A 14,408-nucleotide genomic window follows, 5' to 3' on the forward strand; every position below is an offset into this window, starting at 1 on the left:
AATATTAATTGAATACTGTGCTGTGCGAGTGTTAAACTAAACATAGCGCTATTGCACCCCAAATATATGTTAGTTCAAACATGTTTTCAAGTTTTTAAACACACTGGCAAGTATAAAAAAAAACTAAAACCGCCTTGTTTCACTTTAATGCAGGTTTTCACTTTACAGCGGGGCTCCGGTCCCTAACCCGCTGTATGAGCGGGGTATACCTGTATAATCCAAACACAAGGATGATCTATTGACTATGCCAAGAAGCCTGGTTTTTTTATTGTTGTTTTTTTTTCTCTCTAAATAAATCACTTTTGGAGTAAAACAAAAATTGACAGTTTGAGACCCAAAACCTACCATTAATTATATAAACAAATGGAAACTTCAAGCTAATTAATTATTGAATTGTATCAGACAGTGTAGATCCTAAAAAGATTCATATGGGCACATTTAGATCTACGGGCATTAACTCTATAGTTCTGCATTATTATCCCTCTTAACATCTTGTATGCAACATTGGAACTTGATGCTTAAAAGGTAGGAATTTGGGAGGGCAGAAGTGAGTCTTTGTCCTCATGAATGGAGGTCTCAGCAGCCTATCAGCATGGCCTGGGGCGGGGTTTACACCGGGCAGCAAGACCGCCTGGAACCAGTCACTGTTTAAAGGAAATCATAAGAAATGGGTCGGGACATGCAGCATAGGTGACAATGACAGAATTGTGAGCTGGCATATTATGTTAGATATATATGTGTGAGCTATGTGATTTTAAAAATAAGTATTTTTTTGTATTAATGACCCCATAGATGTAGCCAATTAGTGACAGGTATAAATGAGACCATTAATTTGTATAATGCAAACTAGTTAAGGTTCTGTATCCTGCAAGTGTCCATTACTATCTCTCTTGGTGCTGCTAAAAACTCAGGGGTATATAACATTTACAGCAGGCAAAATAAATAGTGAATATATAAATTCTACAGTTTGTTTTACTGTGCATGATTAATAATTTATGGGTGATGTAATTTTAAAAGAACCCGTAAAGATAAAGTTAATGCAGCAAACTCTGCTTATTTTCAACACCAGAGGTCCCCTGTTGCCCCAGCACCCCTGAAGTTGCCCAGGTGTACAAAGACGGAGCCCTTATCGTGTGGAAGCCGGTGGAATGCAGCAATCCCGTGGCCTTCTGCCTGCAATACAGGAAAGAAGGTGTGTAATTAATAAATACAATGATTTTACATAAAATGTACAGACTAAAGCAGAAACTTAACTAGAAATTGTACTCAAAAGAGTTGTATCGTCCATAGAAATAAGCGGCATTTAAATGTGTTGTTTTTCCTAAAAATGTAAAAGTAAATTCAAATGAATACAGCAGTACTGTTTGTGTATTTACTACTTATGCTCATTGGCTGATAGTTACTTCCTATGTTTGCTCATTGGCTGATAGGTACTTCCAATGTTTGCTCATTGGCTCATAGTTACTTTCTATGTTTGCTCATTGGGTGATAGGTACTTCCTATGTTTGCTCATTGGCTGATAGTTACTTCCTAAGTTTGCTCATTGGCTGATAGGTACTTCCTTTGTTTGCTCTTTGGCTGATAGGTACTTTCAGTCTACTTCTACTTGTTAAATTGGTCTCCTGAAAAGTGTGATTCCATCTCAGCAAGCCAGAGATGTCACTTGTCACAAGTCCGCCTGAAACAGAAGTTAAAAAGCAGCGGTGATAAGACCGCTGCTCCTTAACTTCTCCGCCAGTGAGCAGGGGGCAGCATTGCACACGCATTTCACCAGAAATGCTTGTGCAATGTTAAATGCCGACAGCGTATACCAGGGGTGTCAAACTCAAATTCATCGGGGGCCACATCAGCAGTTTGGTCACCCTCAAAGGGCCTCAAAGGGCCGGTTGTATAGGACTATGTGTCCACTCTTTGTTATCATTTATATGCTTTTATGATATCACACAGAAAACATAGCACTCCAGTGTTGCGTTATGGAGGGAGGGGCCGAACACCGGTACGTGAGACATCTAGAGATCCCCCCCAGCTGCCTTTTCTGCAAACCCTTGTAACCCTTCTCCTCCCCGCTCAAAGTGTTAATAGCACCGCACAGGGAAAAAAAGGAGTTATCCCTGCTGCGGTCTGCTTGTGAAGACTGTTAGCTGAAGAGATGTGTGTGGGTGGAGTTCCGGGAATTGCCGATTCCCATTTTTGATAATCAATCACCATTGCCAAATTAGACACACAACCAACCGGTATAAGCTTTCACGGTAGTGTTGTAAAAAAAGAACATGAAGGGTGAAGCTAGCGCGTGCACATTCACAAACAAATGTTTACAGCCTGGGCGCGGGCTTCAGTAGAGGGGGGGGGGGGGGACCGCCTCAGTATTCAGCAGCGCTAGCTTCAGCCTTCATGTTCTTTTTTTACAACACTACCGTGAAAGCTTATACCGGTACATTCTGAGAACAATATATTCAGTATCATGGACGATGTTACATTTTATAGCTGCATAGAAACATTTTGTGTATCATATTACCTTAGCAAAAATCTATATTAGGTATTATAAGTAAACAAAATTATACAACCTATTAAAAAAAAACAGAAACAAAAAAAAAAGAAAAAACAAAAATAAAATAAAAATATACCAAAATTAAACAAGAACTATGTCTGTGTTATGAATTAGTTTCTTACGTAGCTTAATTTGAATTTGTCGTTTGGCCTAGTCATGTCTATGTTTACAGAGTATTTAAGTTTCCCGTCAAAGTCTCTTATTTGTAGTGTCCACTACCTTTTCACTGATGTATTGTGCATTATCCAGTAGAACCATATTTTATTGAATTGTTCTGTGTCCCCTTGTATCCATGCTACCCTTTCAGATGTGGTGTAAATATCTTGTATTTTGTCTAGAACCTCTCTCCAAGTAGGGGGTCCCTCCTTCCAGTGTCTTGCTATGCAAACTCTAGTGGCCGTACAAATTATTTTAATGAACTTATTAATGGCTGTGTTCAAATTGGGAAATCGTCTATGAAGGAGTGCTTGATCAATGGTTAGTGCTATCTGTTCATCTAGTACCCTGCTAAGGAGGCCATTAACCATCTGCCATATATTTTTGATAGGTTCACAGTCCCACCACATGTGTCTATAAGACACCTGTATCCCACAGCCTCTGTAGCATAGTTTGGATTTGTTTACAGAGTAATGTGACATTTTAGGGGGTGTAAGATACCACCTAAACGCTGTTTTTATTGAATTCTCTCTAAGGTCTGCACTAATAAGGCCAAAGAGGTGAGAAATCATCTGAACACAAAGAGGCTGAAATAGATTAAGCGTAAGGGAGCTACCTCCCATAAATCACAAGAACCAATATTTTATTATACTCTGAACTGTATAATCACCATGTCTCAGAGCACAAAGTTTTTTAACCCCTTAATGACAAGTGACGTACCAGGTACGTCCTGCAAAAACTTGCAGTTAGTGACAATGGACGTACCTGGTACGTCACTTGTCTAAGAGAGTGCTGGAAGCGATCGCAATCGCTTCCAGCAGCTCTCAGGGTATTGCAGTGATGCCTCGATATTGAGGCATCCTGCAATACCCTTAGAAAGCATCCGATGCAGAGAGAGCCACTCTGTGGCCCTCTCTGCACCGGTAGCGATGCGGCCGGTTCGTTGGTGGGTGGGAGCGCAACAGGGAGGCGGGTGGGCAGCCCATCGCTACCCGGCATCCGGCTCCTGTTAGTGCAATGTGCACGCCGGGTGCCGGGAGCGCGCGGGTGCGCGCGCACGCCCGCGATCACCTAAACACACTGACACCAATGAGTGGGAAGAGGGGGGGAAATATATATATATGAGGATCTGGGAGGGGGAGGGGGTTGGGGTATTGTGGGGGGCTGCTACACTACAGAAAAAAATAAATTAGAAATAAAAAATAATAATTAAAAACACTTTTTTGGGGGGCAAATTGGGTACTGGCAGACAGCTGCCAGTACCCAAGATGGCGGCAATTAGGTAGGGGAGAGGGTTAGATTGCTGGGGGGGGGGGGATCATGGAGGTTGGGGCTAAGGCAGGAGTCCATCACAGCTAAAACATTTTATTTTTTTTTATTAAAAAAAATAAAAACTCCTTTTATTTAGTACTGGCAGACTTTCTGCCAGTACTTAAGATGGCGGGGACAATTGTGGGGTGGGGGAGGGAAGAGAACTGTTTGGGAGGGATCAGGGGGTGGGATGTGTCAGGTGGGAGGCTGATCTCTACCCTAAAGCTAAAATTAACCCTGCAAGCTCCCTACAAGCTACCTAATTTAACCCCTTAACTGCTGGGCATAATTTACGTGTGGTGCGCAGCAGCATTTAGCGGCCTTCTACTTACCAAAAAGCAACCACAAAGCCATATAAGTCTGCTATTTCTGAACAAAGGGGATCCCAAAGAAGCATTTACAACCATTTGTGCCTTAATTGCAGAAGCTGTTTGTAAATAATTTCAGTGGGAAACCTAAAGTTTGTGACAAAATTTGTGAAAAAGTGAACTTTTTTTTTTATTTGATGACATTTGGCGGTGAAATGGTGGCATGAAATATACCAAAATGGGCCTAGATCAATACTTTGGGTTGTCTTCTAAAAAAAAATATATACATGTCAAGGGATATTCAGGTATTCCTGACAGATATCAGGGTTCCAATGTAACTAGCGCTAATTTTGAAAAAAAGTTGTTTGGAAATAGCAAAGTGCTACTTGTATTTATGGCCCTATAACTTGCAAAAAAAGTAAAGAACATGTAAACATTGGGTATTTCTAAACTCAGGACAAAATTTAGAAACTATTTAGCATAGGTGTTTTTTGGTGATTGTAGATGTGTAACAGATTTTGGGGGTCAAAGTTAGAAAAAGTGTGTTTTTTTCAATTTTTTCCTCATATTTTATATTTTTTTTTATAGGAAATTATAAGATATGATGAAAATAATGGTATCCTTAGAAAGTCCATTTAATGGCGAGAAAAACGGTATATAATATGTATGGGTACAGTAAATGAGTAAGAGGAAAATTACAGCTAAACACAAACACTGCAGAAATGTAAAAATAGCCATTGTCATTAAGGGTAAGAAAATTGAAAAATGGTCCGGTCATTAAGGGGTTAAAGAAATACACCCACACCAATTGCTAATAGAAGCAGAGACTGTAATTTGCAACTTAAAAGCACCTGCATCAATTGTCTGTGAAAACAGCATACAAAGGAAAGACTGTACTATCTGAAAAAACGTTACAGCCTGCAGGCAAAAAAAAAAAAAAAAAAATTTAAAGAGATACCGCTGTCATTTATCACTGTGAATATGTTTTACATTTGAAGCATTAGAGCTGTATTTTCTAACTGCATAGAAACGAAGCAGTCACTGTAGTAAGAATTTTAGAGATATTGTGTCTATCAAACGTTTTTTAAGATGTTTTAAAGCTGACAGTCAGTTAATATATATGATTTTAGATTTATTTGCATTATGAAAGCTTGAAGAAATTTTACTGTACAAGTTGGTCTATTAGAGCAAAATTGTTCAAAAATACTGATAATAAAAGTTGTTATAGATTTGATTGAACTACAGATTGGGAATCAGTTTGTTGGAAAATTGTGACTATCTAGATATAGTCTAAATTTAGAAGAGAGGTTTGAGAATTATCCCTCACTATATACCACTATTTAGTTACCCAATTGCTTTTTAGCGCCATCTACCCTTATTGTTATTTGTATACCATATTTGAACTATCTAGGAAGGAGGTAGTATATTAAGATTGGCTAGTTGGGAGAGCAAAGCGCATCACTTCACACTAAATCTATAAAAACTAATAAGGCCCTTGCATGATTCAAAATATAATTGGTCCCATTCATCTTTTGAAAGTTGATCAGCCCCATCCTCTTCCCATTTCAATACTATAGATGATTTATCGGTGTAGTGTATATCCTGAATCATCATGTACAATCTAGATATGAGTTGCTTTTCTCTGGTCGGGTTTGAGCATATTCGTTCTAAAGTAGTGGGTGAATGCTTCCCATGGGAGATCCTATGTTTATTGAGGGCAGAGGAGATTTGGAGGTATAAGAACCAGTGTAGCTTGTGTGGGGTTATTTGTTCCTGCAAGTTATTGAATGAAATTATCTGAGATTGGGTGAGAAAATCCGCCACCCTATAGAGCCCTTTGTTGGCCCATTTATCTATTAATCTGTGAGTTTCCCTAGGTAATAGGAATCTTATCGGTTTAGTCCACGTCCCGGGAGGGAGTACTGTTGGGTGTTTGGTTAGCTGCTTCCAGTGGAAAAGTGTGTCCATTGTTGAAGGTAGACTAAGATTCTCCCAGGATGGGTCTCCTCCAGAGCCCCACAGAAGGTCATCTGTGTGATCTAATTCTATACTATCGGACTCAATTTTTGTCCAGATAACCTCCTGCAGAGGTTTATGAAGGAGTGAGGCTTGAGCTATTCTAGCTGCTAAATAGTAGTTTTGTAAATTCGGCACTCCCACTCCTCCCAAGCGTCTGTGTCTAGTCAATGTGTTGGAGGCTATCCTTGCTGTACCATCTCCTCTTAAAAAGGAGATTAACTCTGATTGCAATTTCTGAAGCTCCGAGGGAGGGACCCTGATCGGGAGTGCTCTAAAGAGGTATAAGATCCTCGGGAGAACATTCATTTTTATGGACGATAGGCGGCCATACCATGAAAAGGTGTTCCTTTTCCAAGATCTAAGATCTCATCTAATGGATTGTAGGAGTGGGGTATAGTTTAGTTTATATAAGCTGTCATAGGTGTCTGAAATTTTTGTCCCCAAATAGGTAAGAGAGTCCCTAACCCATTTTATATTAAAGTTGATTTCAATTAGTTTTTTAGCGTGAGGGGTTAATGCTAATGGTAAAGCTTCACATTTGTCAACATTCACCTTATATCCTGAGATTTCCGCAAAATCATGTAAGATCCGGTAGAGATTAGTCAGAGAGCCAAATGGGTCTGTTAGGGTCAATAAAATATCGTCCGCAAAAAGCGAAAGCTTATATTCTGAGTTGCGGATCCTCACTCCTTTAATTTCATTTGCATTTCTAATGGATGCCACTAGGGGTTCGATGCATAAGGCAAACAGGAGTGGTGAGAGGGGGCACCCCTGTCTTGTTCCGTTTTGTATGTTTATGGTCCTAGACATATATCCTGCTGCGCTAATCGTGGCTTTAGGATTTGAATATATCCCTTTTAGTGCTTTTATAAACAATCCCCCAAAACCCATTGTTGTGAGCACCTGAAACATATAGGTCCAGTCTATACGATCGAACGCCTTCTCCGCATCCAAGGAGAGGAGCAGAGAAGGCATCCCCTTTCTTCTCAGGTGTTCAGTTAAGTCTATGGTTCTGCGGACATTGTCTGGGGCTTCCCTACCCTTAATAAAGCCCACCTGGTCGGGATGAACTAGGCGGGGTAATATCGTCTGGAGTCTGTTTGCTAATATTTTTGTCAGGATCTTAAGATCCTGGTTAATCAAAGATATGGGTCTATAACTTTGGCACCGAGTAGGATCTTTACCTGGCTTAGGGATAACTATAATTTTGGCTCGGAGCAAATCAGTGGGAATGTCGGATCCTAGCATTATATCATTGCAGAATTTTTGTAAGTGGGGTATTAAGGATATTTTAAATATCTTATAGTACTCGCTAGGTAGACCATCGGGACCCGCTGCTTTGCCTGATTTTAGATCTTTAATTACATTGAGGATTTCTTGCATAGTGATCTCTGCATTGAGGATATCATTTTCTTCAGGGGTAATTGTGGGGAGGTTAGCTTGTTTTAGAAATCGAGATAATAGCCTTTGTGTCTGGTCAATATGTTGTACTTTTTGCCCATCATATAAGGTTTCATAATAATTAGCAAATATATTAGCTATTTCCTGGGGGTTTGAAGTTTGGGTTCCCTCCTGGGTATATAAATTAGTTATCGAATATAATTTAGTTCTATTACGTAGCTTATTGGCTAAATATCTATCAGGCTTATTAGAGTGTAAAAAATAATTAGCTTTTAGCTTTTGGAGGGCTCTCATCGCCGAATCATTTAGGATTTTCGATAGTAGTTTTCTCTTAGCTTGAAGGGTTCTAAATACTATACTGGAAGATGTGTTTTTGTGTTGGGTTTCTAAGATAGCAATATCTGAATGGAGTTGCTTAATGTTTTTATTTGCTAATGTGATGATCCTGGCTTTCTCCTTTATCAGAATTCCACGGATAAAGGGTTTATGCGCAGCCCAGGGGCTGAGTGAATTGATAGTGGAGCTAACATTTGAAGACCAGTATTCCTTCATTAATCTCCCTATCTCAGTGTTAAATTGCGCATTTTGAAGTATAGATGGGTCAAATGTCCAGGATTTTTGGCGTTGGAAATCAATTAGCCCTGTCATGGTGAGTTGGACTATCGAATGGTCCGACCAGACACATGGGTGGATATTGGAGGAGATGATATTAGGTATCAGGGTTTGACTAGTCCATATGTAATCTAGTTTTGTATAGCTATTATGGGCGTGTGAGTAAAATGTATGATCTGTTGTGTTACCATATAATGTTTCCCAAGTGTCTAGTAAGTTATGTTCTGACATCGATTCCCTTATAGATTTTGCTATTGATAGTTGTCTGAGGTGTTTGTTTGAAGGTTTAGTTAACTTCCTAGAAGAGTGAGTTGTAATATTGATATTAAAATCACCCCCAAGTATCATTCTGGAGTGAGACCATTGTGTTAACATATGAGAGACATGGTGAAAGAAGGTGTGTTGGCCGTCATTTGGGGCATATACGTTGCAAAGGGTGACTGTCATACCTTGTATGCGACCTCTAACAATGAGGAATCTCCCTTCAGGGTCTTTTATAACCTCGTCTGTCTGAAATTGTAGGGAAGAGTGTATGAGTATTGAGACACCCCTCTTTTTCTGGTCTAATGTGGAGTGAAAGTGGGTCGGGAACTGTCAATGCCAATATTTAGGGATCAGGGTCTCTGTGAAATGTGTCTCTTGAAGAAACACAATTTTAGCTTTTAGCTTTATATATTGGGTAAGGGCCACCTTGCGTTTGATATTGGTGTTAAGGCCTCTCACATTGTGTGAGAGAACAATGAAGTCATGGGTCATGGGGACTAAAGGCGTTGTCACTTTGTATGCTATCAGTGCCGTAACTGAGTAGTGGGTATTGTGGTGTTTGACATTTGTACTCTGTCTGACAAGCACATAGAGGCCACACAAACATGTAAATATGAACAATAAAAAAACTTGTTAACATATCAAACTGAGAATGAAACAAATTAGAAAAACATATATAACAATTGTTCAGGCTTATCGCCCGATTAGAACTTTTGATGTCCATCTTACCCCTGTAAAGAGAAGAAAAGATAGAAGAGAAGAAAAAAGAAGAAGAAAAAAAAAAGAACAAACACAGGGGGAGATAACACTACAAAAGAAAATAAACCGTAAACAGCCTGCTATGTGCAGGTTATTGAAGTAGCTTATGTGGAGCTAAAATAATAACAAAGGTTATCTAAACTTTAGTGAATTTCGAACAAAGTCTCTGGATACAGTTCTTAATGTTCAGTGTTGTTGTATTCGGAGAGATATAGTGTCTCTTAATATATCTTTAGAGTCACTGCAGCATCATCATTATTACCCAGAGAAACATCTAAACTTATGGGTTAGCAGTTTATACTGCAGTATGAGGGGCGACTCCCTAGTGTACAGGAATAAAGAAAATCCCGATATGGATTCTCACCCTGAGCATGGGTGTCTTAGTCTCTACCTAGGGGATAGATGAAGGCAAATAAGATCAATGTCAAAAACTTTGTATACTCATCTGCAACTTGTCCAGCTGTGGAGTCATGTGCGAAAGCGCCACGTGGGTTGTAGAACTTCTTTACTTTCAGGAATCATTTTGGTTTCTTCTTGGTGACTTTAACCCACTTGGCTCTTTTATGATTGACCTCATTTGGGGTCTGACGTTCTGCTTCAGAATCGCTGAGAGTGGATGGTAGATCCGGTGAATCTAAGCCCAGATATTCACAGATCTCTGGGATATCCTTCCTATCTTTTATCGATAGGGTTTTTCCTTCATGGACAATATTTAAGGCGAAGGGGAATCCCCAGCGGTAATTTATTTGGGACTTTCGAAGCAGTTGTGTGAGTGGTCTGAGTGATCCTCTCCTCTGTAAGGTACGCACACATAGGTCTTGGTAGAACTGTACTACTACACCTTGATATTTGAAGGTTGGGTTCTTTCTGGCTGCCATAAGGATCGCTTCTTTTTCAGGGATATCGAAGTAGTTTAACTATCACGTCCCTGGGTGGATAGTCTCCCTTTGGTTTTGCTTTTAAGGCCCTGTGAGCCCTCTCTATCTGAAAGCTATCCTCTTCTGAGCAACCAGTGATTGCTCTAAATAGTTGTTTTAGGTAGTTCTGGAGGTCTGACTGCTTTACGATTTCCGGGACTCCCTTCAGCCTCAGATTGCTTCTGCGTGAGCGATTCTCTAAATCCTCCATTTTGTCCTGGAGCAGATCTAGTTCTTGTTGAAGGTCTTGTGTTGTTTGAGTCAGAGTAGTCACCTTTTCCTCCACATTATTCTCATTATCCTCCAGTGCCGAAACTCTGGTACCCAAGTCATGCATCTCATGTTTTATTTCTGTTATGCTATTGGTGATGGTGGTTTGGAAGGAATCCATTTTGTTCCACAGTTTCTCAAAGTTCTTATCAATATCCTTCTTAGAGACCAAAGCCTTAATATCCCCTCTTGTGACAGGGGTTAAATCAGCGTCACATGTCTGGGAGTCTGAATCTGCTTCCATGTCCTCCTCTTGTTCTGTATCTCGGGGTTCCATTATTTTCTCCCCTTTAGAGGATTTAAAAAATAGATTGGCTGCTGCTGCTTTCCCTGATGTTGTAGGCTTGTTTAGTTTCCTGGTTGCCATTATCAAATATGTTATTTATCTCTACTGCAGCGAGGAAGTATGTCTGAGAGTGTTGTCCTCTGTAGTGATGCAAACTGTGTCTTGCAGTGGATTAGGTGCTGAGTGTCAGTCTCTGAATATTATGATTACGTATGTGTCTCCAAAGGCACTAATTGAGGCAAATATGTGATTTGATCTTTAGGAGCAGTACTTGTCTTTTCAGAGATATACTGTTGAAATGAGATACACGACTGGGCCCCGCAGCCTCATCTGTAAAAATTGTCTGAAGGTAGGGGTGACTCAGATATTCAACAGGAATCTCGCTATTTCAAAATCTCCTGTGTTCCTTCAGCTGTGTGTATTAGGGTTAATGGAGTGTCCCAAGTCAGCCTCTACTTCCAAAAGTATACATTATATTACCAGAGTCACCTTCAAATTCACTACTTATTTAATGTGCGTTTCTGCAGCTCATTAGGTTTAGCATAATAAAGTCCTTACTGGAAGCATCTTGCAATCCCCACCAACTCACATATTAGTATTGATCAGCATCAAGGGTTATATATATACAGCAGTATAGGCATCTGATTAGAGTAATTTCGCAAACGTTGCTTTGCAGATGTTCTTTTGAGACTCTTCTAGATATTTATATTATGTCTATTTTGCATATCGCTTATTAGTGAGGTACACTTTACTTGCGATGAGACTTATAGTTAAGAGTAAAGTCAAGTTCCCTCTGTCTCTGCTACAGCTTCATCCCATGCTCTCTGTTAAAATGGCGCCTCCTCATAACTTCCTCAGAGCAGCCTCTCTCCTAATTCCTCTTTATGTGCACATTACCGGACTTCTGATGTTTCATCTCTTCCTCCTTTCAGTCTGGAATGATAACTGCAACCGGATTGGGGTTGTTCACTAGCTTTCCAGCCGTTTAAAAGCTCCTTTGTAGATAGTCCTGCACGGAGCAGCACAATTATGCTGCCATCTTCCTTCCTGGTCAGGCTCCGCCCCCTGGAAAGTTGTTTAAAATGACATTCTCTATCTGAATCATGAAAGTTTATTTTTTACTAGACTCGCCCTTTAAGTCACTTTTTTATCCGTCATAAACATTTTAGCCTTTGTAAGACAAAGTAGCTGTCTAGATGTAAGTTGTCTGATACTGTTCTTCAAGCTGCATTGGCGTCTTACATATCTAGAAGACTAAAGTTCAAAATCCTGATCCATCAACCTTGACTCCAATCCATCGGAATTCCCTCACAAAAACATTTGCCTAGATTACGAGTTTTGCGGTAAGGTGAAAAAGCAGCGTTAAAGGATTACTTTCTGTTATAATTTTTAAGCTAAACAACTAACATATTAAAGTTAATAAACATTAATTAAAACCTACTGACCTATATTTTCTCCAAAACGAAGTTTCATAACGTTCTAAAAGTTAAATCTTGTATTCGCCGATGATGTCACGTTATCCTGCCCACTATTTTCAGCACTGAGTGTTCAAAATACTTAAACCAATAACTTTGTGTTTAAAGCGCCATTTTGAAACCTAGGTATTGTAAACGGATTGGTACAGAGCAAAGGATACCCACGGAGTGGGTTTGGAAAACAATTAAATTTGCAGACAAGATTTCTGATATACGGTAGAGATATGTTAATGAAATGCTATTGATAAAAAGCGTATTTGGGGTAGTTAGTTAGTAACAGGCATAGAAAATATTTACTTACAGTGGCCCTTTAAGAGGTCCTAACGCTGCTTTTTTACACCCGCTGCTATTACGAGTCTTGCAGGTATAGGTGTACCGCACACTTTTTTGGCCTTACCGCAAACCGACTTACGTAAAGTTCGTAAATCCTTTTTTCTATGGGAGTTCCATAGCGCTGGTATTACGAGTTTGTCCTGGGAGGCCAAAAAGTGAGCAGTACAGCCTCTACCGACAAGATTCCTAACGCATTTTAAAGTCAGTAGTTATGAGTTTTACACTACAACGCTGTAGCATAAAACTCATAACTAAAGTGCTAAAAAGTACACTAACACCCATAAACTACCTATTAACCCCTAAACCGAGGCCCTCTCGCATCGCAAATACTAAAATAACATTTTTAACCCCTAATCTGCCGCTCCGGACATCGCCGCCACTAGTATAAACATATTAACCCCTAAACAGCCGCACTCCCGCCTCGCAAACACTAGTTAAATATTATTAACCCCTAATCTGCCGCCTCTAACATCGCCGCCACCTACATTATACTTATTAACCCCTAATCTTCCGTTCCGGACATCGCCGCAACCTACATTATATTTATTAACCCCTAATCTGCCGTCCCCAACGTCGCTGCCACTATTCTAAATGTATCAACCCTTTAAACCTAAGTCTAACCCTAATACCCCCTAACTTAAATATAATTTAAATAAATCTAAATAAAATTACTATCATTAACTAAATTATTCCTATTTAAAACTAAATACTTAAATATAAAATAAACCCTAAGCTAGCTACAATATAACTAATAGTTACATTGTATCTAGCTTAAGGTTTATTTTTATTTTACAGGCAAGTTTGTATTTATTTTAACTAGGTATAATAGTTACTAAATAGTTATTAACTATTTAATCACTACCTAGCTAAAATAAATACAAATTTACCTGTAAAATAAAACCTAACACTACACTACAATTAAATCAATTCCCTACATTAAATACAATTAAATAAATTAAATTAAATTAGCTAAATCACAATAAAACCCCACTAAATTACAGAAAATAAAAAACAAATTCCAGATCTTTAAACTAATTACACCTAATCTAATAGCCCTATCAAAATAAAAAAAGCCCACCCAAAATAAAAAAAACCCTAGCCTAAACTAAACTACCAATAGCCCTTAAAAGGGCCTTTTTCGGGGCATTGCCCCAAAGTAATCAGCTCTTTTACCTGTAAAAAAAAATACAAACAACCCCCCCAACAGTAAAACCCACCACCCACACAACCAACCCCCCAAATAAAAACCTAACTAAAAAACCTAAGCTCCCCATTGCCCTGAAAAGGGCATTTGGATGGGCATTGCCCTTAAAAGGGAATTTAGCTCTATTGCTGCCCAAAGCCCTAACCTAAAAAATAAACCCACCCAATACACCCTTAAAAATCCTAACACTAACCCCCGAAGATTCACTTACCGGGAGAAGTCTTCATCCAAGCGGCAAGATGTCCTCAACGAAGCCGGCAGAAGTGGTCCTTTTAAAAGATGTGTTGTTAATTTGAGAGTTAAACTAAAACGCTGTTTTTCATTAGACCATTTACTTTTTAATTATAAGCCCTGCAAAGCTATGCATCTGCTGTGCTCCTGTGCCATTCGTGAGTAGGATACTGCCAGTGATTGGAGGATACATACTTATGCTGCTGCTGCTGATATGACAACAAAGCACAGCTTTCACTGTGTACTTAACCCCTTTTATGGGGTGAAATACATCATGTAAAAGGGGAATTCATTCAAAAGTAAGGATGTTCCAA

At 39.4% G+C, this 14,408-nt stretch overlaps 1 protein-coding gene across 1 annotated transcript in view; it reads left to right on the forward strand.

Moving 5' to 3' along the window:
• Positions 1-14,408, forward strand: part of OBSCN (obscurin, cytoskeletal calmodulin and titin-interacting RhoGEF) — a 937,038-nt gene that overhangs the window by 881,581 nt on the left and 41,049 nt on the right. Inside the window, 1 exon segment of the mRNA XM_053713767.1 lies at positions 1,070-1,192. Within this exon segment, the coding sequence (XP_053569742.1) occupies positions 1,070-1,192 (123 nt within the window).

Source organism: Bombina bombina, chromosome 5 (assembly GCF_027579735.1).
Source record: "Bombina bombina isolate aBomBom1 chromosome 5, aBomBom1.pri, whole genome shotgun sequence".
Lineage (NCBI taxonomy): Eukaryota > Metazoa > Chordata > Amphibia > Anura > Bombinatoridae > Bombina > Bombina bombina.